The sequence below is a fragment of the Rana temporaria genome, chromosome 5 (assembly GCF_905171775.1).
Source record: "Rana temporaria chromosome 5, aRanTem1.1, whole genome shotgun sequence".
Taxonomy (NCBI): Eukaryota; Metazoa; Chordata; class Amphibia; order Anura; family Ranidae; genus Rana; species Rana temporaria.
The window spans coordinates 416,947,221-416,973,849 of NC_053493.1; the positions used below are offsets into that span (position 1 = coordinate 416,947,221).

The following is a 26,629-nucleotide window of genomic DNA, read 5'->3' on the forward strand; positions in this document are numbered from 1 at the left end:
TGATATTATGATTATAACTTATACCATTGGGTTACCTGTCCCATTTTTTTCCTGTTCCTCCTTTTTTTGACTATTGTCGGGTGATCCTTGAGTACATTGAACACTGGGGGGGTTTGTTTTTCCCATTTATTTATTTTAAAGTCACCCTACTCCACTTTGCTTTAGTTTCAATTGTCTGGCATCTCTGTCCTCTCTTCTTCCTCTTCCTGATTTTTATTCTTTATGGCTTATTCTTTCTTGATCTATATTTACCGTATATACTCGAGTATAAGCCGAGGCACCTAATTTTACCACAAAAAAATGGGAAAACGTATTGACTCGAGTATAAGCCTAGGGTGAGAATGCAGCAGCTACTGTAAGCGGAAAAGAGGGTTAACAATGCCCATTTGCAACTTCACTGTGCCCATTGCAACCTCACTGTGCCTATTGCAACCTCACTGTGCCAACCTCAATGCTGCCCAACCTCACTGTGCCTATTGCAACCTCACTGTGCCAACCTCACTGTGCCCATTGCAACCTCACTGTGCCCAACCTCACTGTGCCTATTGCAACCTCACTGTGCCTATTGCAACCTCACTGTGCCCAACCTCACTGTGCCAACCTCACTGTGCCCGAGTCTGTGTACCTGAAATTGACAGGCTGCGGGCGTTCATTCATTGTTCAAAAGTTGCGGTCTCCTCCTGGTCCCTGCCGTGATGGGCCGTTTCTCAGCAGACACAGTTCCGCCTATCACGGACGTTCTCTCATCCTCGGACTCAGTTTCCAAGCAGACACTGTGTTCAGTGTTCCGCCAATCACAGACGTCCTTTCATCCTCGGACAAGAGGACGTTCGTGAATCCCGGCCGTGTGCACGCCGATCACGGACATCATTTCATCCTCGGGCAAGGGGCTGTCCGTGATTGGCGGAACACTGAACACAGTGTCAGCTGGGAAACTGAGTCAGAGGATGAGATAACGTTCGTGATAGGCGGAACTGTGTCCGAGTCTGTGAACCTGAAATTATTGACAGGCTGCGGGCGTCCATTCATTGTTCAAAAGTCGCGGTCTCCTCCTGGTCCCTGCCGTGATGGGCCATTTATCAGCAGACACACTTCCTCCTATCACGAACGCTCTCTCATCCTTGGACTCAGTTTCCAAGCAGACACTGTGTTCAGTGTTCCGCCAATCACAGACGTCCTTTCATCCTCGGACAAGAGGACGTTTGTGAATCCTGGCCGTGTGTACGCCGATCACGGATGTCCTTTCATCCTCGGGCAAGAGGCTGTCCGTGATTGGCGGAACACTGAACACAGTGTCTGCTGGGAAACTGAGTCAGAGGATGAGAGAACATCCGTGATAGGCGGAACTGTGTCCGAGTCTGTGAACCTGAAATTATTGACAGGCTGCGGGCGTCCATTCATTGTTCAAAAGTCGCGGCCTCCTCCTGGTCCCTGCCGTGATGGGCGTTTCTCAGCAGACACAGTTCCTCCTATCACGGACGCTCTCTCATCCTCGGACTCAGTTTCCAAGCAGACACTGTGTTCCCGTCAATCACAGACATCCTTTGATCCTCGGACAAGAGGACGTTTGTGAATCCCGGCCGTGTGTACGCCAATCACGGATGTCCTTTCATCCTCGGGCAAGAGGCTGTCCATGATAGGCGGATGAGAGAACGTCCGTGATAGGCGGAACTGTGTCCGAAATTATTGACAGGCTGCGGGCGTCCATTCATTGTTTAAAAGTCGTGGTCTCCTCCTGGTCCCTGCCGTGATCGGCGTTTCTCAGCAGACACAGTTCCGCCTATCACACATCGGACACTTTTGACACATTTTTGGGACAATTGTCATTTTCACAGCGAAAAGTGCTATAAAAATGCACTGATTACTGGGAAAATGACAAAGGCAGTGAAGGGGTTAACCACTAGGGGGCGCTAAGGGGTTAAGTGTGCCCTAAGGTGATTATTACTGTAGGGGGGCGTGGCTGTAGGTGTGACGTCACTGATCGTCGTTCCCTATGACAGGGAACAGACGATCAGTGACAAGCCACAGAGAAGAACGGGGAAGGTGTGTTTACACTCACCTCTCCCCGTTCTTCAGCTCCTGTGACCCGATCGCGGGACACCGGCGGCGATCGGGTCCGCGGTCACGGAGCTTCGGACCAGGGGCGCGAGCTCGCCGCTGGCGGCGAGCACGCGGCTGGGCTCTTAAAGGCGACGTACAGGTACTTGCCTGTGCCCAGCCGTGCCATTCTGCCGACGTATATTGGCGTCAGGCGGTCCTTAAGTGGTTAATTAAAGGTGAACATTATAGCATGATAGTTTGAATAGCGGGCCAAACAATCATGTGAGCTGCCAAACCAAGTTTCTGAAATTCCCACGAAGTCAAAGCAATTATTTCCACTGACCACAAGTAGAAGGAGCATGCTCCCCAATGAACCCCCCAATGTAGGGGACATTCTTCCCGCTGACCCCCCCAATGTAGGGGACATTCTTCCCACTGACCATCACAAAAGTATCATAAATTGCAGATATAGCAATTTTTAGCAGGTGGTCCTCGAGACCCGAAAGTTGTTTCAAGGGTTCCTCTGTGTTGAAAAGGTTGCGAGAGGCTGATCTATAGGGTGAGGTACTATGTATCCTCACAAACTATTGTATCTGCGGACAGATCGGACTGCTGGGAGAGGATTAAAAAAAAAGGTCTGACTTAGGCCTGCATCGTTCTCTTGGGACGCCGTTTTGAACCTGTCAGCAGGAGCTCTGTGTCATTGTGAGCTGCTGACGATTTGTGGCCTACATCGCATGGAGCTGTACAGCTACACCCAGAGGGACCGCTGCGGATCAGCATCGCTTCTACCCTAGGGCGGGGAGATAGAACCAGTTCAACCAGCCAAGTATGATATGTTTAGAAAAAAAAAACTTGAACATTTAACCCCTTCAATACCGGGCTTTTATACCCACCTCAATACCGGGCCTATTCTGGCACTTCTCTCCTCATTCTTTTGCTAGGAAATTACTCAGAACCTCCCAAACATTATATATGTTTTTTTTTAGCAGACACCCTAGGGAATAAAATGACGGTCATTGCAACTTTTTATCTTGCACGGTATTTGAGCAATAATTTTTCAAATGCCATTTTTTTGGGGGGAAAAAAAATGGTTTCATGAATTTTAAAATAACAAAACAGTTAGTCCAATTTTTTGGTAAAATATGAAAGATGATGTTACGCTGATGTAAATAGATACCAAACATGTCACGCTTTAAAATTGCGCACACTCATGGAATGGCGCCAAACTTCAGTACTTAAAAATCTCCATAGGCGACGTTTTGAATTTTTTTACAGATTACCAGTTTAGAGTTACAGAGGAGGTCTAGTGTTAGAATTGTTGCTGGCTCTCTAACGCACGCGGCTATACCTCACATATGTGGTTTGAACGGCGTTTGCTTCTGAGCGCGAGCTACCGGGGACAGGGGCGTTTTAACCACTTAAGGACCGCCTCCTGCACATTTACGTCAGCAAAATGGCACGGCTGGGCACATGCACGTACAGGTACGCGCTGTGCTATTGTCCCGCCGTGGGTCGCGCGCCCACGACCCGGCCTGAAGCTCCGGGACCCGATCGCCGCTGTGGTCCCACGATCGGTCCCCGGAGCTTAAGAACGGGGAGAGCCGTGTGTAAACACTCCTTCCCTGTTCTTCACTGTGGCGGCGTCATCGATCGTGTGATCCCTTTTATAGGGATACGTAATCGATGACGTCACACCTACAGCCACACCCCCCTACAGTTGTAAACATACATGAGGTCACCCATAACCCCATCAGCGCCCCTTGTGGTTAACTCCCAAACTGCAACTGTCATTTCCACAGTAAACAATGCATTTTTAATGCATTTTTTGCTGTGAAAATGACATCGGTCCCAAAAATGTATCAAAATTGTCCGAAGTGTCCGCCATAATGTCGCAGTCACGAAAAATAAATAAATCTCTGATCGCCGCCATAAGTATAAAAAAAAAATAAAAAAAATGCAATAAAACTATCCCCTATTTTGTAAACGCTATAAATTTGGTGCAAACCAACCGATAAACGCTTATTGCGATTTTTTTTACCAAAAATAGGTAGAAGAATACGTATCGGCCTAAACTGAGGAAAAAATATGTTTTTTTATATATTTTTGGGGGATATTTATTATAAAGTAAAAAATATTGCATTTTTTTCAAAATTGTCGCTCTATTTTTGTTTATAGCGCAAAAAATAAAAACCTGCAGAGGTGATCAAATACCACCAAAAGAAAGCTCTATTTGTGGGAAAAAAAGGACGCCAATTTTGTTTGGGAGCCACGTCGCACGACCGCGCAATTGTCTGTTAAAGCGACGCAATGCCGAATCGCAAAACCTGCCAGATCCTTTAGCTGCATTTTGGTCCGGGTCTTAAGTGGTTAAAACATTTTTTTTATACTTTTTTTTTCTCTCTTTTATTCCCATTACAAGGAATGTAAACATCCCTTGTAATAGGAATAGTGTGCGACAGGTCCTCTTTATGGAGAGATTTGGGTCAATAAGACCCCACATCTCTCCTCCAGGCTGGAAAGCATGAGATCGTGAAAAAAAGGTCACCGATCTCATTTACCCGGGCGTGACATCATCACATTGCGCCCGGGCCTCCATCTGGTCACCAGTCATCTCTATGCTTCCCATCCGGCGCCGGACGATTCTTTCTTTGGGCCCCCGATGGCACGGGAGAGCATCGGATGGTGGCGGGATGGGGGGGTGTCCCCTCCCGCCGCCTATAAGAACGATCAAGCGGCGGAACTGCCGCTATGATCATTCTTATCGTGCACAGAATCGCCGGCACGAAAGAATGATATCTGAATGATGCCTCTAGCTGCAGGCATCATTCAGATATCACCGCACAAAGCCCAGGACGTCATATGACGTCCACCCGGGATGGAAGATCCCATCTATGGACGTCATATTACAATGAGCCGGTACTGAAGTGGTCAATATCACTTTAGTCTTCAAGGGGTTAAAAGCAGCCAAGAGCGCCAGGAAGGAAGAGTGTACCAAAAACATTAATATCCAATAGACTAAATGAGGAAAATAAAACATTTTTTTATATTTATTTTTTTCATCCTGACCCTTAGAATAAAATAAAATATATGCAAAACTGTTAAAAAAAAAAATATCTTAAAAAGTTAGACACTAGGTCATTTTTTTCAACCATTATTTGCCTGGTTTCTGGAACTGTCCAGATCCGGCAAAAGCACAAATGATAAAATTCTGGCCATCCGACAGACAACATTCCTAAAAAGTTCAACACCAAGCTCACTTTTTTTTAAAATTTAATTTTAGCCTGTTCTATGGTTGGAAATGGAAGCACACAGTCCTGCTGGCACTTTTTTTTTCCAGCCCTTATAAAAGTCCAGAGCTTAACAACTTCTGGCCGTCAGCCGTCTAACCGTGGCCTGGTGTAGAAGAAGGGAGTGTGTCAAGTCAGTCCTGAGTCTTCTTTAGAGCAGCCAGGTATCGGTGTGGTGTATACAGTAGCAGGATTGTAGCAGGACCTCGTTGAGTTCTAGGTAATTGTGAGTCTGCCAGTTGGGAAGCAATATGTGAGAGTTGAACACCTGAAGCTGAGGAGTACCGGCCTTGAGAAGGTCGTACAAACAAGCCCAGCGAGTCTGAACGGCCACTCTGGTCCTGCGATTGAGGATGATCCCCCTTATCGTTTTCTTAATCCTCAATTCCTTCAAAGATGGTAAATCCAGGTGGCTAAACACCAGCCCGCGGCTTTGAGAAACGTCTAAAAGCTCCAAGGACTTGGATTCTATGGGGTAAGCGACCCCCAAGTCCTTCACCGGGACCAGAACTTGTAAGATCAAAGTCTTTAGTTTCGGGAGCGATCTTGTGAGTTCCTGCATAGTTTCCGGCCGTACGCTCTTGAAGACCCAGAAGTAGTTGAGTTCCAGCGTGTTGAGATGTTGAAAGTTTCTAAGAAGGGACACCGAGTGTTCGGACCAATCGAAAGGTAGCTTCATGCGGCTTAGCTTCGGCGAGGTGCGGGTGAGCCGTTCGAAAAGAGTCTGGAAGCTGTTGAACTGGTCGGTCTTGGCAAGACAGATCTGAGCCATGCTACCTAGCGGGTAGAAATCGAGTGGCTCCAAATGTGTCAGAGTCCAGTTGAGCTCCAGTTCCTGGAGCTCCCCGCAGTGAACGCTGTCTAGGAACTGGAGGAGGAACTCGGCCCACTTAGCCCTCTGATCTCCTAAATCGAAACTGGCGCGAAGGACGAGCAGGCTGGCACCGCGGGAAATGAGGTGGTAAGCGTACTGGTGGACCCACTCCTTCCACTTTTCGAACTCCTTCACCGACACGAGCACCCCATCCATGCCGGAAAGGAAGGCCCCGAGGCGCATGAAGTCCGCCACCCTCCAAAGCTGCGAAGTGCGCATCAGCTTGCTCCAGTCCGAGCACACCATGGCCGCCGTGCACTTTTCTATTTCGGAGAGGAAAGAGAAGATGTGTAGCTGGCAGTCCACCGGCAGAAGGCGGAATGGAAAATAAGCCTTGCTCCTGACCGCTTTCAACCCGGATTTCCCAGCAGAAGAAGTCGATGGGTCTTCAGGAGATGGAGAATCTGCAGATTCCAGCCCGGTAGAGGAATCCGACCGCAGGATCTTTCTTACCCGAGACATTTTTTACTTTACTCCGAGACTTCCCATACCACGGTAAATGGGGTAACACCTGTAAATAAAGCAATGGCAATAGTCAGACTGATGGCAAATAACACTGTGCAGCGTGTCGATAACATTTTATTTACATGTTAGATTTCTGTTGTTTTTTTTTTACCACAGCAAATAAAGGTTCAAGGGGAAGCTGGCACTCCAGTACAGTGACTTGAAAAAGTATTCATACCCCTTGAAATGTTCCACATTTAGTCATGTTACAACTAAAAATGTAAATGTGTTTTATTGGGATTTTATGTGATAGACCAGGGCTCAAAATTTCAAGTCCTGAGCTACTAGCCAGGCCTCAAAGCGTACTCGCCACCAGTTGCCCCGCCCAAGCCCTACCATGTCCCGCCCCTAGACACGCCCTCATAAAGCCAGTTTCCCCATTGCAGCCAGTGTCCCCATAGCAGCCTACCTGTGCTGAGTGGAGAGGAGCCGGAGCCGCCACGTGGTTGTTCAAAGCGCGGGGAACATAACAGCTTTCAATTCAATAGCTGTGTTCCCCGCCGCGAGCCACCATATACAGCCTCTCCCCTTTGTCCGGGAAACTTTCTGGGATGGGTGATCTGTCTATCAAAGGGACCGGACAAGGGGGAGGGGCTGTATATGTTGCATGCAGCGATGAACACAGCTATTGAATTGAAAAGGGGGGGGAACCAATGCGCAAAACCACAACTAACCTAAGGTAACCTAACTAATAAACAAAGTGTATAAATAAATAAACAAATATATGCAGCAGCCACTACATGAAAGTGCTCACGCACCAATCAGCATATAAGAAAGAGGGGGTGTAGTGGCGCTTGCAGTAAATAAATAAAATAGACAAGAAACGCACAGCAACGTGTGATAATGTCAAAAAAAATGTGTTCACTCCAAATTCCTCTTTATAATCCTCTCGCATCAATGACTTATGATGTGAAGGAGGGGATGTGTGAAGATAATGAGATCCAAACAATATTTATGACTCAATGGCTAGAGTTCATACACAATCATATGTGATGAAGCATCTGCAATTATCCTGTTTTTTGCATGGGAATTTTTTTGGGACACTTTGATTACTGGAACATTATTTATTTATTTGGCACATTTAATTAGTGCACCTAACTGGAACATTATTTATTTATTTATTTATTATATATTTATATTTTTTAGGCACAGACTTTATAGTGCAGGTACTGTCATTTGGGTTCACCCTTTTTACTACGTTTATTTGTGGTTGCATGGATTCACTCTTACAAATGCAATTATCCACATTTTGCTTCATCATATATGATTGTGTATGAACTCTAGACATTGAGTCATAAATATTGTTTGGATCTCATTATCTTCACACATCCCCTCCTTCACATCATAAGTCATTGATGCGAGAGGATTATAAAGAGGAATTTGGAGTGAACAAATTTTTTTTTGGACATTATCACACGTTGCTGTGCGTTTCTTGTCTATTTTATTTATTTATTGCAAGCGCCACTACACCCCCTCTTTCTTATATATTGAATTGAAAGCTGTTATGTTCCCCGCACTTTGAACAACCAGGCGGCGGCGGCGGCTCCTCTCCTTGCTCGCCCCCCTGCTCCCAGGCAGCCCACACTCGCCAGCTCTCAAAATTTACTCGCAAAATGCGAGCAGGCGAGTGTAAATTTTGAGGGCTGTGATAGACCAACACAAAGTGGCACATACCGTATATACTGGACTAGAAGCCGACCCAAATATAAGCCGAGACACCCAATTTTACCACAAAAAAAATAAAATAAATAAATCGGAAAACGTATTGACTCAAGTATAAGCCTAGAGTGGGAAATGCGTCAGCTACTGCAAGTGGAAAAAGAGGGTCAACAATGCCCATCTGCAGCCTCACTGTGCCCATCTGCAGCCTCACTGTGCCCATCTGCAGCCACATGTACCTTCCATCTCCCACTGTGTCATGCAACTGCTGTTGGCCACTGTAACAAAGCCCCATCTCCTCCTCGCCTGTGATAGACGGAACACCGATTTCCCAGCATTGTTATCAGTGTTCAGTCTATCACGGGTGAGGAGGAGGCGGGGCTTTGTTACAGTGGACGGCCGCCGTTAAGACTGCATGACACAGCAGGAGACCCTCACTCGAGTATAAGCCGAGGTGGGCTTTTTCTGCATAAAAAATGTGCTGAAAAAGTCAAGTATATATGGTAATTGTGAAGTGGGAGGAAAATGATAAATGGTTTTCAATTTTTTTTACAAATAAATATGTCAAAAGTATGGGGGGGGGGCATTTGTATTCAGCCCCCTTTACTCTGATACCCCTAACTAAAATCTAGTGGAACCAATAGCCTTCAGAAGTTACCCAATTAGTAAATAGAGTCCAACTGTGTGTAATTTAATCTCAGTACAAATACAGCTGTTCTGTGAAGCCCTCAGGAGGTTTTTTTAGAGAACCTTAGTGAACAAACAGCATCATGAAGGCCAAGGAACACACCAGGCAGGTCAGGGATAAAGTTGTGGAGAAGTATAAAGCAGGGTTAGGTCACGGAGCTTCTGTTCAATCCATCATCGGAAAATGGAAAGAGTATGGCACACCTGCAAACCTACCAAGGCATGGCCGTCCACCTAAACCAGTGATGGCAAACATATGGCATGCGTACCACTACTGGCACACAGAGCAATCTCTGTGGGCACGCAGCTCACGAAGCCAGCGCCGCCCAAGCTGGGGGGGGGAGGGTATCTCAGAGCCAGGCAGTCACTTGCCCTGGCGGTGCAGACACGGAGGAGCCAGCTCCTTTCCTTGCGCCGGCCCCATTTACGCTACGCCGCCGTAAGTTAGGAGGCAAGTACTTTGTGAATACAGCACTTGCCTCTCTGACTTAAGGCAGCGTAGCGTAAATACGATACGCTACGCCGCCTTAAAGATACGCGCCCTACCTGAATCCAGCTATTAGAAATCAAAATTTATTTTTTCAAAATGTTAGCAAAAATATATATATATTTATATCTTTGGGGCTTCTATGTAATTTTCTAGCAAAAAAAAATATAAATACTGATACAAACTTGTAATTAAAACCCAAAAATGGCACTTCCACTTTTCGGAATCCCCCCCTCTGCTGTCACATTTGGCACCTTTCAGGGGGGAGCAGATACCTGTCAAATACAGGTATTTGCCCCCACTTCCTGACCTACGTCGTGTCCGGCGCCTACACTGTCCTTCTGGGAAACACACAGGTCCCAGAAGACAGCGGGGGACCAGTGAGGACGCGCAGCGCGACTCGCGCATGCGCAGCAAGGAACCAGGAAGTGAAGCCGCGACGCTTCATTTCCTGATTCCCTCACCGAGGATGGCGAAGGGGGACAGTGGTGAGCCGAGCGATTGATCGGCCTTTGGCTGCCGACATCGCGGGCACCCTGAACAGGTAAGTGTCTATATATTAAAAGTCAGCAGCTGCAGTATTTGTAGCTGCTGGCTTTTAATATTTTTTTAGGCGGACCTCCCCTTTAACCGCTTAAGGACCACCGCACGACGATATACGTCGGCAGAATGGCATGGCTGGGCACATCCACGTACCTATACGTGGCCCTTTAAGCCCAGCCGTGGGGTTGCGTGCACGCGACCAGGTCCGAAGCTCCGTGACCCGTGAACCCGATCGCCGCCGGTGTCTCGCGATCGGTCCTCCAGAGCTGAAGAACGAGGAGAGGTGTGTGTAAACACAGCTTCCCTGTTCTTCGTTGTGGCGGCGTCATCGATCGTGTGTTCCCTGATATAGGGAAACACGATCAATGACGTCACACGTCCAGCCCCGCCCCCCTACACATATGAGGTCACACATAACCCCTTCAGCGCCCCCTCGTGGTTAACTCCCAAACTGCAATTGTCAGTTTCACAGTAAACAGTAATCAGTGCATTTTTATAGCATTTTTCGCTGTGAAAATGACAATGGTCCCAAAAATAAGTCAAAATTGTCCGAAGTGTCCGCCATAATGTCGAGGTCACGGAAAAAAAAATCGCTGATCGCCGCCATTAGTAGTAAAAAAAAAAAAAAATATTAATAAAAATGCAATAAAACTATCCCCTATTTTGTAAACGCTATAAATTTTGCGCAAACCAATCGATAAACACTTATTGAGATTTTTTTACCAAAATTATGTAGAAGAATACGTATCGGCCTAAACTGAGGAAAAAAAAACTTTTTTATATATTTTTTGGGGGATATTTATTACAGCAAAAAGTAAAAAATATTGTTTTCTTTTTAAAATTGTCGCTCTATTTTTGTTTATAGCGCAAAAAATAAAAAATCGCAGAGGTGATCAAATGCCACCAAAACAAAGCTCTATTTGTGGGGGAAAAAGGGACGCCAATTTTGTTTGGGAGCCACGTCGCAGAATTGTCAGTTAAAGCGACGCAGCGCCGAATCGCAAAAAGTGGCCCGGTCCTTTAGCTACAAAATGGTCCGGGGCTGATGTGGTTAAAAAGGTTCCAGAATGGACCTGGTCAGCAATTATATTTCTAAGTAGATTTCTAGCAAAAAATAAAATAAAGTGTGTGTAATATATATATATATTACTTTTAGTTGTTTATAGATATATTTATTTGTTATTTAATTATAGAATAGTTGGGTGTCCATGTCATTTAAATTTCCATTACATAAAAAATGTATTTGATTAGATATTGCGCTGTAATTCCCTGTAGGGGGGTGTTTGCACCTCAGCGGGGTGTTTATTCATAGTATTTATTAGTAAATTTATATTTTCATTTTTTTTTTTTGCATTATTTGTGGTTTTTAGTTATGTCATTTGGGGGTCACATAGGATTGTTATTGTGTGTTTTTTTTTTTTAGGTCTTTTGTATCTGCAATGCATGTCTCTATATGGGGGGGGGGGGGGGTGTCACCATCCTCCATCTTGTTTTGGCCCCCCCTAGCACCCTCTTAAAGGGCCACCGACCTCCATCATGCACAGAACCAACAACCTTTATAAGGCCTTTACCTTCTGTAGAGCCCAGTACCCTTTATAGGGGCCCCTGTCATCCATTAAAAGGGGAGGGGGGAGACCCCCACACGCCATTCGCTCTGGTACCCACCACCTCCCCATGCCCTGTCTCCCCCCCCGCACACACCGTACCGCTCTCCTCTCCGCTCTGTCCTCCGCGGTGTCTATTCAATAAAGCTGGGTGAAAAATAACCGGAATCCTAAAAGAAGCCTCACAGGAGCGGCCATCTTGCCACTCCCGGAAGCCAGGACGCCGCCGGAAGTGCGCTCGTCGCCATGTTGGTACACCAGAGGGATTGAGAAGCAGCCGTGTGAGGGGACGCAGACATGGCTGTAGAGTGGTGAAGTGAAGTGACCATAGAGAAATAACCTAAGCCAGAGACGGGAGGAGCATTACCACACAAGTGTACATATATGGAATAAAAATGCTTCAGTTGCTATAATCTGCTGGAAACGCGAAATGTGACATTTCTGCCCAGATTAACCACTTCACCTCCGGAGAATTTACCCCCTCTTCACGACGGGGCCATTTTTTACAATACGGCACCGAGTTATTTTATCCCCTTCGCGACCGTGCTATAGCCGAATGCAGTGCCGGCTGGTGCTCAATTTGTTTTGGGGGGCGCAAACAAACTGAAAAAAAACATAAATTGCTGCCACTGTGCCCATCAAGCGCCGCTACTGTGCCCATCAATTGCCGCCATTGTGCCATCAAACACAGCCACTGTGCCCATCAATTGCCGCCACTGTGCCCATCAAACGCAGCCACTGTGCCATCAAACGCAGCCAGTGTACCCATCAAATGCAGCCACTGTGCCCATCAATTGCAGGCACTGTGCACATTAAACGCAGCCACATTGCCATCAAACGCAGCCAGTGTGCCCATCAAACGCAGCCACTGTGCCCATCAAAGGCAGCCAGTGTGCCCATCAAAGGCAGCCAGTGTGCCCATCAAACGCAGCCACTGTGCCCATCAAACGCAGCCACTGTGCCCATCAAACGCAGCCACTGTGCCCCTCAAACGCATCCACTGTGCCCATCAAATGCAGCCAGTGTGCCCATCAAACGCAGCCACTGTGCCCATTAATTGCCACCACTGTGCCCATCAAACGCAGCCACTGTGCCCATTAATTGCCGCCACTGTGCCATCAACCGCAGCCACTGTGCCCATCAAACGCAGCCACTGTGCCCATCAAACGCAGCCAGTGTGCCCATCAAACGCAGCCACTGTGCCCATCAAACGCAGCCAGTGTGCCCATCAAATGCAGCCAGTGTGCCCATCAAACGCAGCCACTGTTCCCATTAAACGCAGCCACTGTGCGATCAAATGCAGCCACTGTGCCCATCAAGCGCAGCCACTGTGCCCATCAAGCGCAGCCACTGTGCCCATCAAACGCAGCCAGTATACCCGTCAAACGCAGCCACTGTGCCCATCAAATGCAGCCACTGTGCCCATGAAACGCAGTCACTGTGTCCATCAAGCACAGCCACTGTGCCCATCAAACGCAGCCACTGTGCCATCAAACGCGGCCACTGTGCCCATCAAACGCAGCCAGTGTGCCCATCAAATGCAGCCAGTGTGCCCATCAAACGCAGCCACTGTTCCCATTAAACGCAGCCACTGTGCGATCAAATGCAGCCACTGTGCCCATCAAGCGCAGCCACTGTGCCCATCAAACGCAGCCAGTATACCCGTCAAACGCAGCCACTGTGCCCATCAAATGCAGCCACTGTGCCCATGAAACGCAGCCACTGTGTCCATCAAGCGCAGCCACTGTGCCCATCAAACGCAGCCACTGTGCCATCAAACGCGGCCACTGTGCCCATCAAACGCAGCCAGTGTGCCCATCAAATGCAGCCAGTGTGCCCATCAAACGCAGCCACTGTTCCCATTAAACGCAGCCACTGTGCGATCAAATGCAGCCACTGTGCCCATCAAGCGCAGCCACTGTGCCCATCAAACGCAGCCAGTATACCCGTCAAACGCAGCCACTGTGCCCATCAAATGCAGCCACTGTGTCCATCAAGCGCAGCCACTGTGCCCATCAAATGCAACCACTGTGCCATCAAACGCAGCCACTGGGGCCGGCGCCTGAACAGGGGGTGGCAGCAGCGACCATAGAAAGATTCATATAATCCACGAATCTATCTATGGTGATGGAGGGGTGGCACGAGAGAGGGGGGCCCCTTATGGACGCACCGCCACTGGCCGAATGACGGTTACAGCGCGGCCGTACTCTTCTGGTAGGCCGCCATATGACGTCATCCTGTTCCTGTGTCTTTCGACCCAATCACGGCGGCTCTTTACCACGTGATCAGCGGTGTCCAATCGCAGCTAATCACGCATGTAAACAGGATTTTCCGGTTATCGGCAATCCTCCTCTCACAGTGAAGTATATAAACAACACTGACATATTCTGTTGCGCTGGGGTGTTCTTCCAACCCCGGTGCTGCAGGTGGCAGCAGTGGGAGTCAAGGTTTGAGTGCTTTTTTCCCAGCAGCGAATCAGGAGGGTTTGTCCTCGCTGTGCATGATGGGGAAGGGTATTTATGAGGCAGACACCATTGGTTCTGGGTCTTCTTTGTCCAGTGTGGCACCCACCTTTAGGGTGGCCACATCACGGCGCTATGGCCTACCTGGCCATGTGGTGTTCCTGGTTCCGGTACCATGCTGGTCCGGAGCATCTGAACAGCGACGGGGACCCAGTGAGTGACTGGGTTTCCACCTTCGAGGATCCCAAGCTGTATTGCTGTTCGGTGGGGAGTCCAGGCGTAACTCATCTAAGGAGTGATATCTCCAAAAATTCAATTCAGAGGGGACCTGTGGCAGAGGTGTCTTTCTGGGGCTCACCGAGGGGAGTCTGTGGCAGAGGCTCTTTCTCAAGTTCAAGTTCACCAAGGAGGGTCTGTGGCAGAGACTTTATCCTACAATTGTCCGAGTGATACTCCGGCTGCCAGGTCAGTGAGAGAGGCCTGTCCGGGTACACTGGGCCCATTCCGGCGGGAGTGGCGCACAGAAGGGTTACGTTTGGGAGCAGGACTGTTTCCTATCCTCACACCTGAATCTGCTATCCTCCTTTCTTCCTCAACTTTACTTTCCTCACCACAAGTTTACTGGCCCGGATTCAGAGAGCAATTGCGCCTGCGTAACCATAGTTACGCAGCGCAATTGCTGACTTGCGGTGGCGTTACGAATGCTCCTGATTCAGGAACATCGTAACGCCGACTGCAGCCTAAAATCTGCGTGGCATAAGGCTCTTATGCCACGCATATTTTAGGCTGCATTCTTGCGATGGCCGCTAGGGGGCGCTCCCATTGTGCTCAGTGTATAGTATGCAAATTGCATACTAACGCCGATTCACAATGTTGCGCGAGCCCTGCGTACGCAAGTTACGTCGTTTCCCTACGGCGTGTTTAGCGTAAGGCTGCCCCTTCTAATAGTAGGGGCAGCCAATGCTAAAGAATACCCGTCGTTCCCGCGTCGCCAAATTTGAATGTTACGTCGTTTGCGTAAGTGATTCGTGAATGGCGCTGGACGCCATTCACTCTGAAGCAAATGACGTCCTTGCGACGTCATTTGCCGCAATGCACGTCGGGAAAGTTTCCCGACGGAGCATGCGCTCTACGCTCGGCGCGGGAGCGCGCCTAATTTAAATGATTCCCGCCCCCTACGGGATCATTTACATTAGGCGCCCTTACGCAGGGCAAGTTTACACAGCGCCCCCGCAATTTACGGAGCTACTGCTCCGTGAATCGCGGGTAGCGCAGTAAATTTGCGGGGGCGCAGGGCAAAAACGCTGCCCTGTGCCTCCGTAAAAAAGGGGCAAATTCTACCTGAATCTGGGCCACTGTTTTTCCCCGGCTGGGTAATAAAGAGCACAGCAAAGAGCACCTGTCTAGACATTCCTTTACTTCTACTAGTTGCAATACGCATCATCCACCCCTAGGAATTTCGGAGGAGCCATGAGGTAATATGCCGCCCAACAGGGCCGGTACAAGGAAGGGGCGGATGCCCCGGGCGATACAATTTGCGGGCGGGAGGGGGCGCAGGTGAAGTGCCGGGCTGGCAGTGTGCTTCACAGTACATACTAGCCGGCTCCGCGCTCCCCCTCCTGCGGCTGCAGCGCTCCCCCTCTCTCTCTCCCCGCTCGGCGCTGGCTGTGTTTGTGTTCGGCGAGCGCCCTCCTAGACCGGCTCACGTGATAGCAGTGTTCCTGAATATATATGTTGATGAGGGCGCTGTGGTTCAACATGTGAACCAATTACACACAATGTAATATCTTAATAAACGAGATTCACCTGGTAGGTGAAACAAACTAAAGAGGTACTGCTGTTGTGCGATTATATAAACATCTAAGCAAATTGGATAAAATTAAGTTTCAACACATCAAAATTACAGGAAAAAACCCGCCCAGATGATAACAGATTTCATCAAAAAAATTTAAATGCAATAACACAGATTGTCACAAATGTGATGTGATCATGTGAAAAAGTTCATAAAGAAAAAAAAAAGTTCATGTGGATAGATGCTTGTAAAGGTAAACATGTGGTTAGATTCACAGCCTTCACCATCTAGTTTCACCCGAAGTGCTCTGGATAACTTATGCGCTTACCCCTTAAAGCGGAGTTCCACCTAAAAATGGAACTTCCGCTTAATCCACTCCTAGCCCCCTTACATGCCACATTTGGCATGTCATTTTTTTTTGGGGAGGGAGTGGGGGGTCAGGAGGAGTGGGACTGTCTGTCTCACCTCCTCCTTCCGCGGAGGGGCTGGTAAGGCGAATAGCTTAATCGCCTTATTGCAGCCCCTCCCTGTAGGCGAGCGCCGTGCCGCTCGCGCATGCGCAGTGGGTGCCCGGCAGTGGAGCCGAAAGCTGTCACTGCCGAGTGCCCACAATAGGAATGAAGACGCCGGCCGGTGAGGGGGGGGCGAGGAGCGGAGCCCCGGCAGGTGCGTCGCTGGAACGCTGGAGCAGGTAAGTGTCTGTTTATTAAAAGCCAGCAGCTACACTTTTTGTAGCTGCTGGCTTTTAATAAAAAAAAAAAAAAAGGCAGGAACACCCCTTTAACATAATCTGCAAAAATGTACAGTGTAGCATTATACAAAATGTCCACCAGGTGTCAGCACGGCATCATTTTTTTATTATGCCAACATGCGCAGCAGTAAGAAAATTACTCAGCACTTATGGTCATTACGAGGGGGAATAGTGCCCCATCATTGGTGTCAGTGAAAGGAATGGTATCCCATCATTGGTGTCAGTGGGAGGAATAGTGTCCCATCATTGGTATCAGTAGGAGGAATAGTGTCCCATCATTAGTGTCAGTGAAAGGAGTAGTGTCCCATCATTGGTGTCAGTGGGAGGAATAGTGCCCCATCATTGGTGTCAGTAGGAGGAATAGAGTCCCATCATTGGTGCCAGTGAAAGGAATGGTATCCCATCATTGGTGTCAGTGGGAGGAATCGTGTCCCATCATTGGTATCAGTAGGAGGAATAGTGTCCCATCATTAGTGTCAGTGAAAGGAATAGTGCCCCATCATTGGTGTCAGTGGGAGGAATAGTGTCCCATCATTGTTGTCAGTGAAAGGAATGGTATCCCATCATTGGTGTCAGTGGGAGGAATAGTGTCCCATCATTGGTATCAGTAGGAGGAATAGTGTCCCATCATTAGTGTCAGTGAAAGGAATAGTGTCCCATCATTGGTGTCAGTGGGAGGAATAGTGTCCCATCATTGGTGTCAGTGGGAGGAAGTGTCCCATCATTAGTTTCAGTGAAAGGAATAGAGTCACATCATTGGTGTCAGTGGGGGGAATAGTGTCCCATCATTGGTGTCAGTGAAAGGAATGGTATCCCATCATTAGTGTCAGTGGGAGGAATAGTGTCCCATCATTGGTGTCAGTGGGAGGAATAGTGTCCCATCATTGGTGTCAGTGGAAGGAATAGTGTCCCATCATTGGTGTCAGTGGGAGGAATAGTGTCCCATCATTGGTGTCAGTGAAAGGAATGGTATCCCATCATTAGTGTCAGTGGGAGGAATAGTGTCCCATCATTGGTGTCAGTAGGAGGAATAGTGTCCCATCATTAGTGTCAGTGAAAGGAATAGTGTCTCATCATTGGTATCAGTCGGGGGAATACTGTCCCATCATTGGTGTCAGTGGGAGGAATAGTGTCTCGTATCTGGGCGTAAAACTGCGGCGGCGTAATGTATCTCGTTTACGTTACGCCGCCGCAAGTTTTACAGGCAAGTGCTTAATTCACAAAGAACTTGCCTGTAAAGTTGCGGCGGCGTAGCGCAAGCCCGCCTAATTCAAATGAGCCGGGTAGGGGGTGTGGAGCATTTAAATTAGGCGCGTTCCCGCGCAAACCTAAAAATTTCCCGATGTGCATTGCGCTAAATGAAGTCGCAAGGACGTCATTGGCTTTGACGTGAACGTAAATGGCGTCCAGCCCCATTCACGGACGACTTACGCAAACGACGTAAATTTTTAAATTTCGTCGCGGGAACGACGGCCATACTTAACATTGGTTGCCCCTCATATAGCAGGGGCAACTTTACGCGTCGCAAATCTAACGTAAACGTCGTAACTTCACTGCGTCGACTGCGCGTACATTCGGGAATTTGCGTATTTTGCTAATTCACATACTCGACGGGGAAAACGACTGAGGCGACACAAAAAAATTGCATTTAAGATCCGACAGCGAAAGAGCCTTACGCCTGTCGGATCTAATGGATATCTATGCGTAACTGATTCTAAGAATCAGTCGCATAGATACGACGGCCCAGATTAGGATTTACGACGGCGCACATTGCGTTGCGCCGTCGTAAGCCCTTTGAGAATCTGGGCCTTTATGTCCAATTCACAGACAGTGTGCCAGATTCATAAAGAAGATACGACGGCGTATATCCGAATCCGGTCGGTCGTATCTATGCGGCTGATTCATAGATGCATAGATCTCCCTTAGATCCGACAGGTGTAAATGACTTACACCGTCGGATCTTAGGCTGCAATTCTAGGCCGGCCGGTAGGTGGCGTTTCCATTGCGGTCGGCGTAGAATATGCAAATGACTCGTTACGCCGATTCATGAACGTACGCTTGCCCGTCGCAGTAAATTTACGCCGTTTGCGTACGAGATATGCATCGTAAAGATAAACATGCCCCCTAGGTGGCTTAGCCAATGTTAAGTATGGCCATCGTTCCCGCGTCGAAATTTGAAAATTTACGTCGTTTGCGTAAGTCGTCCGTGAATGGCGCTGGACGCCATATACGTTAACGTCGAAACCAATGACGTCCTTGCGACGTCATTTAGCGCAATGCACGTCGAAAAATTTTAGGGACGGCGCATGCGCAGTACGATCGGCGCGGGAACGCACCTAATTTAAATGATACACGCCCCATTTGAATTAGGCGGGCTTGCGCCGGACGGATTTACGCTACGCCGCCGCAAGTTTACAGGCAAGTGCTTTGTGAATCAAGCACTTGCCCATAAAACTTGCAGCGGTGTAACGTAAATGCAATACGTTACGCCGCCGGAATTCTACGTGAATCTGGCCCAGTATTTTTTTTTTTAGTTACTTTGTTACTGAAAATAATAATGTAACGTGTGGAGATGTGCCCTGATCTATTCCTGTGAATTTTTGGCGACAGGTCCTCTTTAAGAACGGGTGTTTGCAATGCAAAATACATCCTGTTCCTGCTTTCAATCTATTCAAACACAAGCAGATCCTCGACCATCTGACAGCCACCGACGACGTGAAGTATTTGTCTCGCTGTCAGTGCTGCGATGTTCCCGGAATCTGATCTCACAACATGCAGAACATAAAATAGTGAGAAGCCGCTAAACGAGTTCCTGATCAAAAGTTGTCAAGAACGACACCCCGGCGCATCGCATCTACTGAGCTGTCCCCGTGTGACCCGCCGAGCCGCCTGTCATCAGATGAAGGGGGTCCCGGGGGGTGCTACATATATTGGGCTAAATTCAGGTACCTGCGCGCATTATTACGGCGGCACAGCGTATCGTTTAACGCTGCGCCGCCGTAAGTTATAGAGGCAAGTGCTGTATTCACAAAGCACTTGCCTCCTAACTTACGGCGGCGTAGCGTAAATGGGGCCGGCGTAAGCGCGCCTAATTCAAATGAGGATGAGGGGGGGCGTGTTTTATTTAAGTTAATGTTGACCCCGCGTATTTTACGTTTTTTTATGGCATGCGCCGTTCGTGAAAGAATCCCAGTGCGCATGCTCGAAATTCCGCCGCAAATCGTCATTGCTTTCGACGTGAACGTAAATGACGTCCAGCCCTATTCGCGAACGACTTACGCAAACGACGTAAAAAATTCAAATTTCGAAGCGGGAACGACGTCCATACTTAACATTGGCTGCGCCTCCTAATAGCAGGAGTAACCTTACGCCGAAGAAGCCTAACGTAAACGACGTAACTAAATTGCGCCAGGCATACGTACATTTGTGAATTGCCGTATCTAGGTCATTTGCATATTCTACGCCGAAAACCACGGAAGCGCCCCTATCGGCCAGCGTAAAATTGCTCACAAGTTACGTCGGCGGAGGAAGCCTATTTTTTAAACGTATCTGCCTTTGAGAATCGGCGTAAAGATACGACGGCGCAGATTTGAAATTACGGCGGCGTATCTGGAGATACGCCGCCGTATCTGGTTGCTGAATCTAGCCCATTGTGTTTGTATGCACTCAAATTCACCAAAGTCTATTTTTACCAGAAAATGTGCGTTTGATAAATAAACCACTGCGTGAATATCATGCGACATAAAAAAAATTGCAACAGCCACCATTTTATTTTCCAGGTCCTCTGCTCGCGACCTCATCGTGATCAGGGAGGTCTAAAGGCGAAGACCTTGAACAGTTCTCCGCCTACTTAGTACCGTATTTTCCGGCGTATAAGACGACTTTTCAACCCCTGAAATTCTACTGAAAGTCGGGGGTCGTCCTATACGCCGGTAACCTAACATGCAGACCGCCGCCGTCCATTTTTCAAAAGCCGCGCCTCCTCCTTCTTCTGCTGTTCCGTGATAGGCGGAACACTCAGCTTCCCAGCAGAGCCTCTGTTCAGTGTTCCGACTATCACGGATGCGCTCTCGTTTTCGGTCTCGGACGAGAGGTCATCCGTGATAGGCGGAACACTGAACACAGTGGGCCGGATTCAGAAAGGGATACGCCGGCGTATCTCCTGATACGCCGTTGTATCTCTGAGTTCGGCCGTTCGTATCTATGCGCCTGATTCAGAGAATCAGTTACGCATAGATATCCCTAAGATCCGACAGGTGTAACTGACTTACACCGTCGGATCTTAGGCTGCAATTTCAGGCTGGCCGCTAGGTGGCGCTTCCGTATTTTTACGCGAGGAATATGCAAATTTGTATTTACGCCGATTCAGAAACGAACGAACGCCCGGCGCTTTTTTTTTTTACGTTGTTTGCGTTCGGCTTTTTCCTGCGTATAGTTACCCCTGCTATATGAGGCGTAGCTAATGTCAAGTATGGCCGTCGTTCCCGCGCCGAGTTTTGAAATTTTACGTTGTTTGCGTAAGTCGTTGGCGAATACGGCTGGACGTAATTTACCTTCACGTCGAAAGCAATGACGTTTTGCGCTGGATTTTTCGAGCATGCGCACTGGGATGTTTTCACGAACGGCGCATGCGCCGTTCAAACAAAACGTCAAATACGCGGGGTCAAGCAAAATTTAAATAAAACACGCCCCCTACATCCCCATTTGAATTACATGGCCTTACGCCGCAACACATACGCTACGCCGCTGTAACTAAGGGCGCAAGTTCTTTCTGAATAAAGAACTGGCGCCCAAAGTTAGAGCGGCGTAACGTATCGGAGATACGTTACGCCGGCCGGAACAGATACGCTCAGGTATCTGAATCCGGCCCTGTGTCTCCTGGGAAGCTGAGTGTTCCCGCCTATCACGGAACAGCAGAAGGAGGAGGCGCGGCTTTTGAAAAATGGACGGCCGCGGTCTGACAGGTTCTGCATGTCAGGGATAGGGTAAGGGATTGTCGAGACATGCAATGGCACAGTGAGGTATGCAGTGACACAGTAAGGCATGTAATAGAGGCACAGTGAGGCATGTAATGGAGGCACAGTGAGGCATGTAATGGAGGCACAGTGAGGCATGTAATGGAGGCATATAATGGTGGCACAGTGAGGCATGTAATGGTGGCACAGTGAGGCATTTAATGGTGGCACAGTGAGGCATGTAATGGTGGCACAGTGAGGCATATAATGGTGGCACAGTGAGGCATGTAATGGTGGCACAGTGAGGCATGTAATGGTGGCACAGTCTGGCATGTAATGGAGGCATGTAATGGAGGCATGTAATGGAGGCATGTAATGGTGGCACAGTGAGGCATGTAATGGAGGCACAGTGAGGCATGTAATGGTGGCACAGTGAGGCATGTAATGGTGGCACAGTGAGGCATTTAATGGTGGCACAGTGAGGCATGTAATTGTGGCACAGTCTGGCATGTAATGGAGGCATGTAATGGTGGCACAGTGAGGCATGTAATGGTGGCACAGTGAGGCATGTAATTGTGGCACAGTGAGGCATGTAATGGTGGCACAGTGAGGCATGTAATGGTGGCACAGTGAGGCATGTAATAGAGGCACAGTGAGGCATGTAATTGTGGCACAGTGAGGCATGTAATGGTGGCACAGTGAGGCATGTAATGGTGGCACAGTGAGGCATGTAATGGTGGCACAGTGAGGCATGTATTGGAGGCACAGTGAGGCATGTAATGGAGGCACAGTGAGGCATGTCATGGTGGCACAGTGAGGCATGTATTGGAGGCACAGTGAGGCATGTATTGGAGGCACAGTGAGGCATGTAATAGAGGCACAGTGAGGCATGTAATTGTGGCACAGTGAGGCATGTAATGGTGGCACAGTGAGGCATGTAATGGTGGCACAGTGAGGCATGTAATAGAGGCACAGTGAGGCATGTAATTGTGGCACAGTGAGGCATGTAATGGTGGCACAGTGAGGCATGTAATGGCACAGTGAGGCATGTAATGGCACAGTGAGGTGAGGCGAGGCATGACTAGAAGGAAGGGGGTCGTCTTATAAGGCGAGTATATCCCAAAACCAACATTTTAGCTGGAAAATTAGGGGATCGTCTTATACGCCGGCAAATACGGTAATATCACAGGTTTCTTTTATACAGGAGTACAGCTTCCTGTTTTGGATTTGTATCAAAACCTTTTCTCATCCCGAGCGGCCCAGCGTTACCTCAAACCTGCTAGTTTGAATTGACAGTTTCACTTCAAGTGAGGTTTCCTCTTAGCTAGGCGCCCTCACTGCATATCTATGATCTTCTGAGGAATGATCCCCTCATCATGACCAGAGAAGCAGAAGCCTAGGACTAGGGTTGTCCCGATACCACTTTTTTAGGACTGAGTACAAGTACCGATACTTTTTTTTATGTACTCGCCGATACCAAATACCGATACTTTTTTTTAAATGTGTCCCCAAATGCAGCCATGTCCCCCACATATGCAGCCATGTCCCCCCACAGATGCAGCCATGTCCCCCCACAGATGCAACCATGTCCCCCCCATATGCAGCCATGTCCCCCCCATATATGCAGCCATGTCCCCCCATATCCAGCCATGTCCCCCCATATCCAGCCATGTCCCCCCCATATCCAGCCATGTCCCCCCCATATCCAGCAATGTCCCCCCACAGATGCAGCCATGCCCCCCATATATGCAGCCATGTCCCCCCCATATGCAGCCATGTCCCCCCATAACCAGCCATGTCCCCCCATATCCAGCCATGTCCCCCCATATCCAGCCATGTCCCCCTCATATCCAGCCATGTCCCCCCCCATATGCAGCCATGTCCCCCCCATATGCAGCCATGTCCCCCCATATGCAGCCATGTCCCCCCCATATGCAGCCATGTCCCCCCATATGCAGCCATGTCCCCCCCCATATCCAGCCATGTCCCCCCATATGCAGCCATGTCCCCCCATATGCAGCCATGTCCCCCCATATGCAGCCATGTCCCCCCCATATGCAGCCATGTCCCCCCATATGCAGCCATGTCCCCCCCCATATCCAGCCATGTCCCCCCATATGCAGCCATGTCCCCCCATATGCAGCCATGTCCCCCCATATGCAGCCATGTCCCCCTATATGCAGGCATGTCCCCCCCATATATGCAGCCATGTCCCCCTTACCGTACATGCTGCCGCGCCGCCGCTTGGTTAATAAGGGCGGGGAACATTACAGCTTTCATTTGAATAGCTGTAGTCTTTCGCGCCGCGCTGCGTATAGACACTCCCCCTTGCTCGGGATTGGACAGTTCACCCGAGCAAGGGGGAGTGTCTATACGCGGCGCGGCGGGAAACACTACAGCTATTCAAATGAAAGCTGTAATGTTCCCCGCCCGTATTAACTAAGCGGCGGCAGCAGCGGGGATGCGGCGTAACGGCAGGATGCGGCGTAGCAGCGGCGGTGGGGGGGGTGCAAGTATTCTATTTCGGTATCGGGGGTATTTGCGGGAGTACGAGTACTCCCGCAAATACTCGGAATCGGTCCCGATACCGATACTAGTATCGGTATCGGGACAACCCTACCTAGGACCTTTACCAATCATTACCGGGTCTCTGTGTTTCTCTATGAAGGGTGCTGTATATAGCTTCCTGAAAAAAATCACAGCAGCCTGCCTTAGTACTCCTCTCAAGAGAAACAAAATGCTACCCCAGCTCCACTGCCAATATGGAAGTCCACGAACGGTGATCCGGTGCTCTAGCCAGGATGTTCAGGCCCCAAAAATACAATAATTGAATCAAAAAGGGCTGGCAACTCGGATGATCTTAAATAAAAAGCCCTTTATTGGTTACACGGGTACAGGCTATACGCTGACGCGTTTCGGCTCAGAAGCCTTCATCAGATCAACTCCTCTAAAGAGCCTCAGCCATGATGCAAGCAGTGGGCGGGCTCTTGGGAGGAGTCATACAAATATCAGAATGCCTTGATGGGTGGGTGTCAGTCTGGAGGAGTGGGCGTTCCGTAGGTATTGCCCACCTGTGATGCCGAGCCTCCATGATTGACAGAAGGGGCTGGCACGGGAACAATCAGGCTGGGCAGGAAGGTACTAGAAGATGCTAGATGTCCTACAGCCAGGAAATGGAGTGGGGCTCTGTCTGAAGCCGGTTCAACTGAGCAAGGCTGAAGCCAAGGCCGGGGGGTTCCTCTTTAGTCCTCTCGGAGTTTGTTGGTCCCCCTGGTTCCCAGTGAGGTTTTCCTGTAGGGGGCGCCCCGGTTAGGGACACGGATGAGTTTCGGGTTGCTCTGCCAGCGTTCACACACATAAAGAATGTATTTCTTCCAGATACGTTGACAGATGTCTGAGGTTCTCAGGACCGGTTGCGCCCTTCTATCCGCCGCCGGATTATGGAGCTCTCTATCTCTCCAGCCCGAGGGCAGTTGGAACGTAATCCATCAATTCCTGAGGAGCACATGGGAAATCGGGGACCAGGGATCAGGGAAAGGTTCTCATTTGGGTTGCTCTGTGAGCGCCGGGCTACATCTGATCCTTGGCCCCCGGACCCTGCCACCGCCATTATGAAGGAATCCTGGCAACTTTCTCTGACCCTCATCCAGACGAAAAAACCGGGGCAGCCGTGACGTGCTCAGCTGCAAACAATTACGGGTGACCTGCTCATGACTCCGACTGTTTGTCATCTTAAAGGGGAACCACAAAGAGTCCATGGGTATAGTTATTATGGAAAAATGTAGTAGTGCAGGAGCAGAGGGACAATGTAGGAGTGGTAGTACAGGAGCAGAGGGACAATTTAGAAGTGGTAGTACAGGAGCAGAGGGACAATGTAGAAGTGGTAGTACAGGAGCAGGGAGACAGTGTAAGAGTCATAGTGCAGGAGCAGAGGGACAATGTAGGAGTGGTAGTGCAGGAGCAGAGGGACAATGTATGAGTGGTAGTGCAGGAGCAGAGGGACAATTTAGGAGTGGTAGTACAGGAGCAGGGGGGCAATGTAGGAGTGGTAGTACAGGAGCAGTGGGATAATGTAGGAGGGGTAGTACAGGAGCAGAGGGACAATGTAGGAGTGGTAGTACAGGAGCAGTGGGACAATGTAGGAGTGGTAGTACAGGAGCAGGGGGGCAATGTAAGAGTGGTAGTACAGGAGCAGGGAGACAATGTAGGAGTGGTAGTACAGGAGCAGTGGGATAATGTAGGAGGGGTAGTACAGGAGCAGAGGGACAATGTAGGAGTGGTAGTACAGGAGCAGTGGGACAATGTAGGAGGGGTAGTACAGGAGCAGAGGGACAATGTAGGAGTGGTAATACAGGAGCAGAGGGACAATGTAGGAGTGGTAGTACAGGAGCAGTGGGACAATGTAGGAGGGGTAGTACAGGAGCAGAGGGACAATGTAGGAGTGGTAGTACAGGAGCACGGGGACAATGTAAGAGTGGTAGTACAGGAGCAGGGGGACAATGTAAGAGTCATAGTACAGGAGCAGAGGGACAATGTAAGAGTCATAGTACAGGAGCAGAGGGACAATGTAAGAGTCATAGTACAGGAGCAGAGGGACAATGTAAGAGTCATAGTACAGGAGCAGAGGGACAATGTAAGAGTCATAGTACAGGAGCAGATGGACAATGTAAGAGTCATAGTACAGGAGCAGAGGGACAGTGTAAGAGTCATAGTACAGGAGCAGAGGGACAATGTAAGAGTCATAGTACAGGAGCAGAGGGACAATGTAAGAGTCATAGTACAGGAGCAGAGGGACAATGTAAGAGTCATAGTACAGGAGCAGAGGGGCAATGTAAGAGTCATAGTACAGGAGCAGAGGGACAGTGTAAGAGTCATAGTACAGGAGCAGAGGGACAGTGTAAGAGTCATAGTACAGGAGCAGAGGGACAATGTAAGAGTCATAGTACAGGAGCAGGGGGGCAATGTAAGAGCGGTAGTGTAG

General features: G+C 49.0%; 2 protein-coding genes across 4 annotated transcripts; one reads left to right on the forward strand and one right to left on the reverse strand.

Moving 5' to 3' along the window:
* Window positions 1-5,301: 5,301 nt before the first annotated feature.
* On the reverse strand, window positions 5,302-11,929 carry LOC120941655. Of its 3 annotated transcripts, none has more exons than XM_040355186.1 (2): window positions 11,791-11,929; window positions 5,302-6,715 (listed from the first exon to the last, which is right to left on the reverse strand). In XM_040355186.1, the coding sequence occupies exon 2, from the start codon at window positions 6,664-6,666 to the stop codon at window positions 5,482-5,484; it is 1,185 nt and encodes a 394-aa protein (XP_040211120.1). In that variant the 5' UTR covers window positions 6,667-6,715; window positions 11,791-11,929; the 3' UTR covers window positions 5,302-5,481. The 3 variants fall into 3 exon arrangements, with proteins under 3 accessions (XP_040211120.1, XP_040211122.1, XP_040211121.1); XM_040355188.1 differs by having other exon boundaries at window positions 11,786-11,929; XM_040355187.1 differs by lacking the exon at window positions 11,791-11,929 and adding an exon at window positions 11,656-11,754.
* Window positions 10,011-26,629, forward strand: LOC120941370 (apolipoprotein A-I-like). The gene is made up of 2 exons (XM_040354710.1): window positions 10,011-10,029; window positions 25,725-26,629. Exons 1-2 carry the CDS (start codon window positions 10,011-10,013, stop codon window positions 26,627-26,629), a joined length of 924 nt encoding a protein of 307 aa, XP_040210644.1.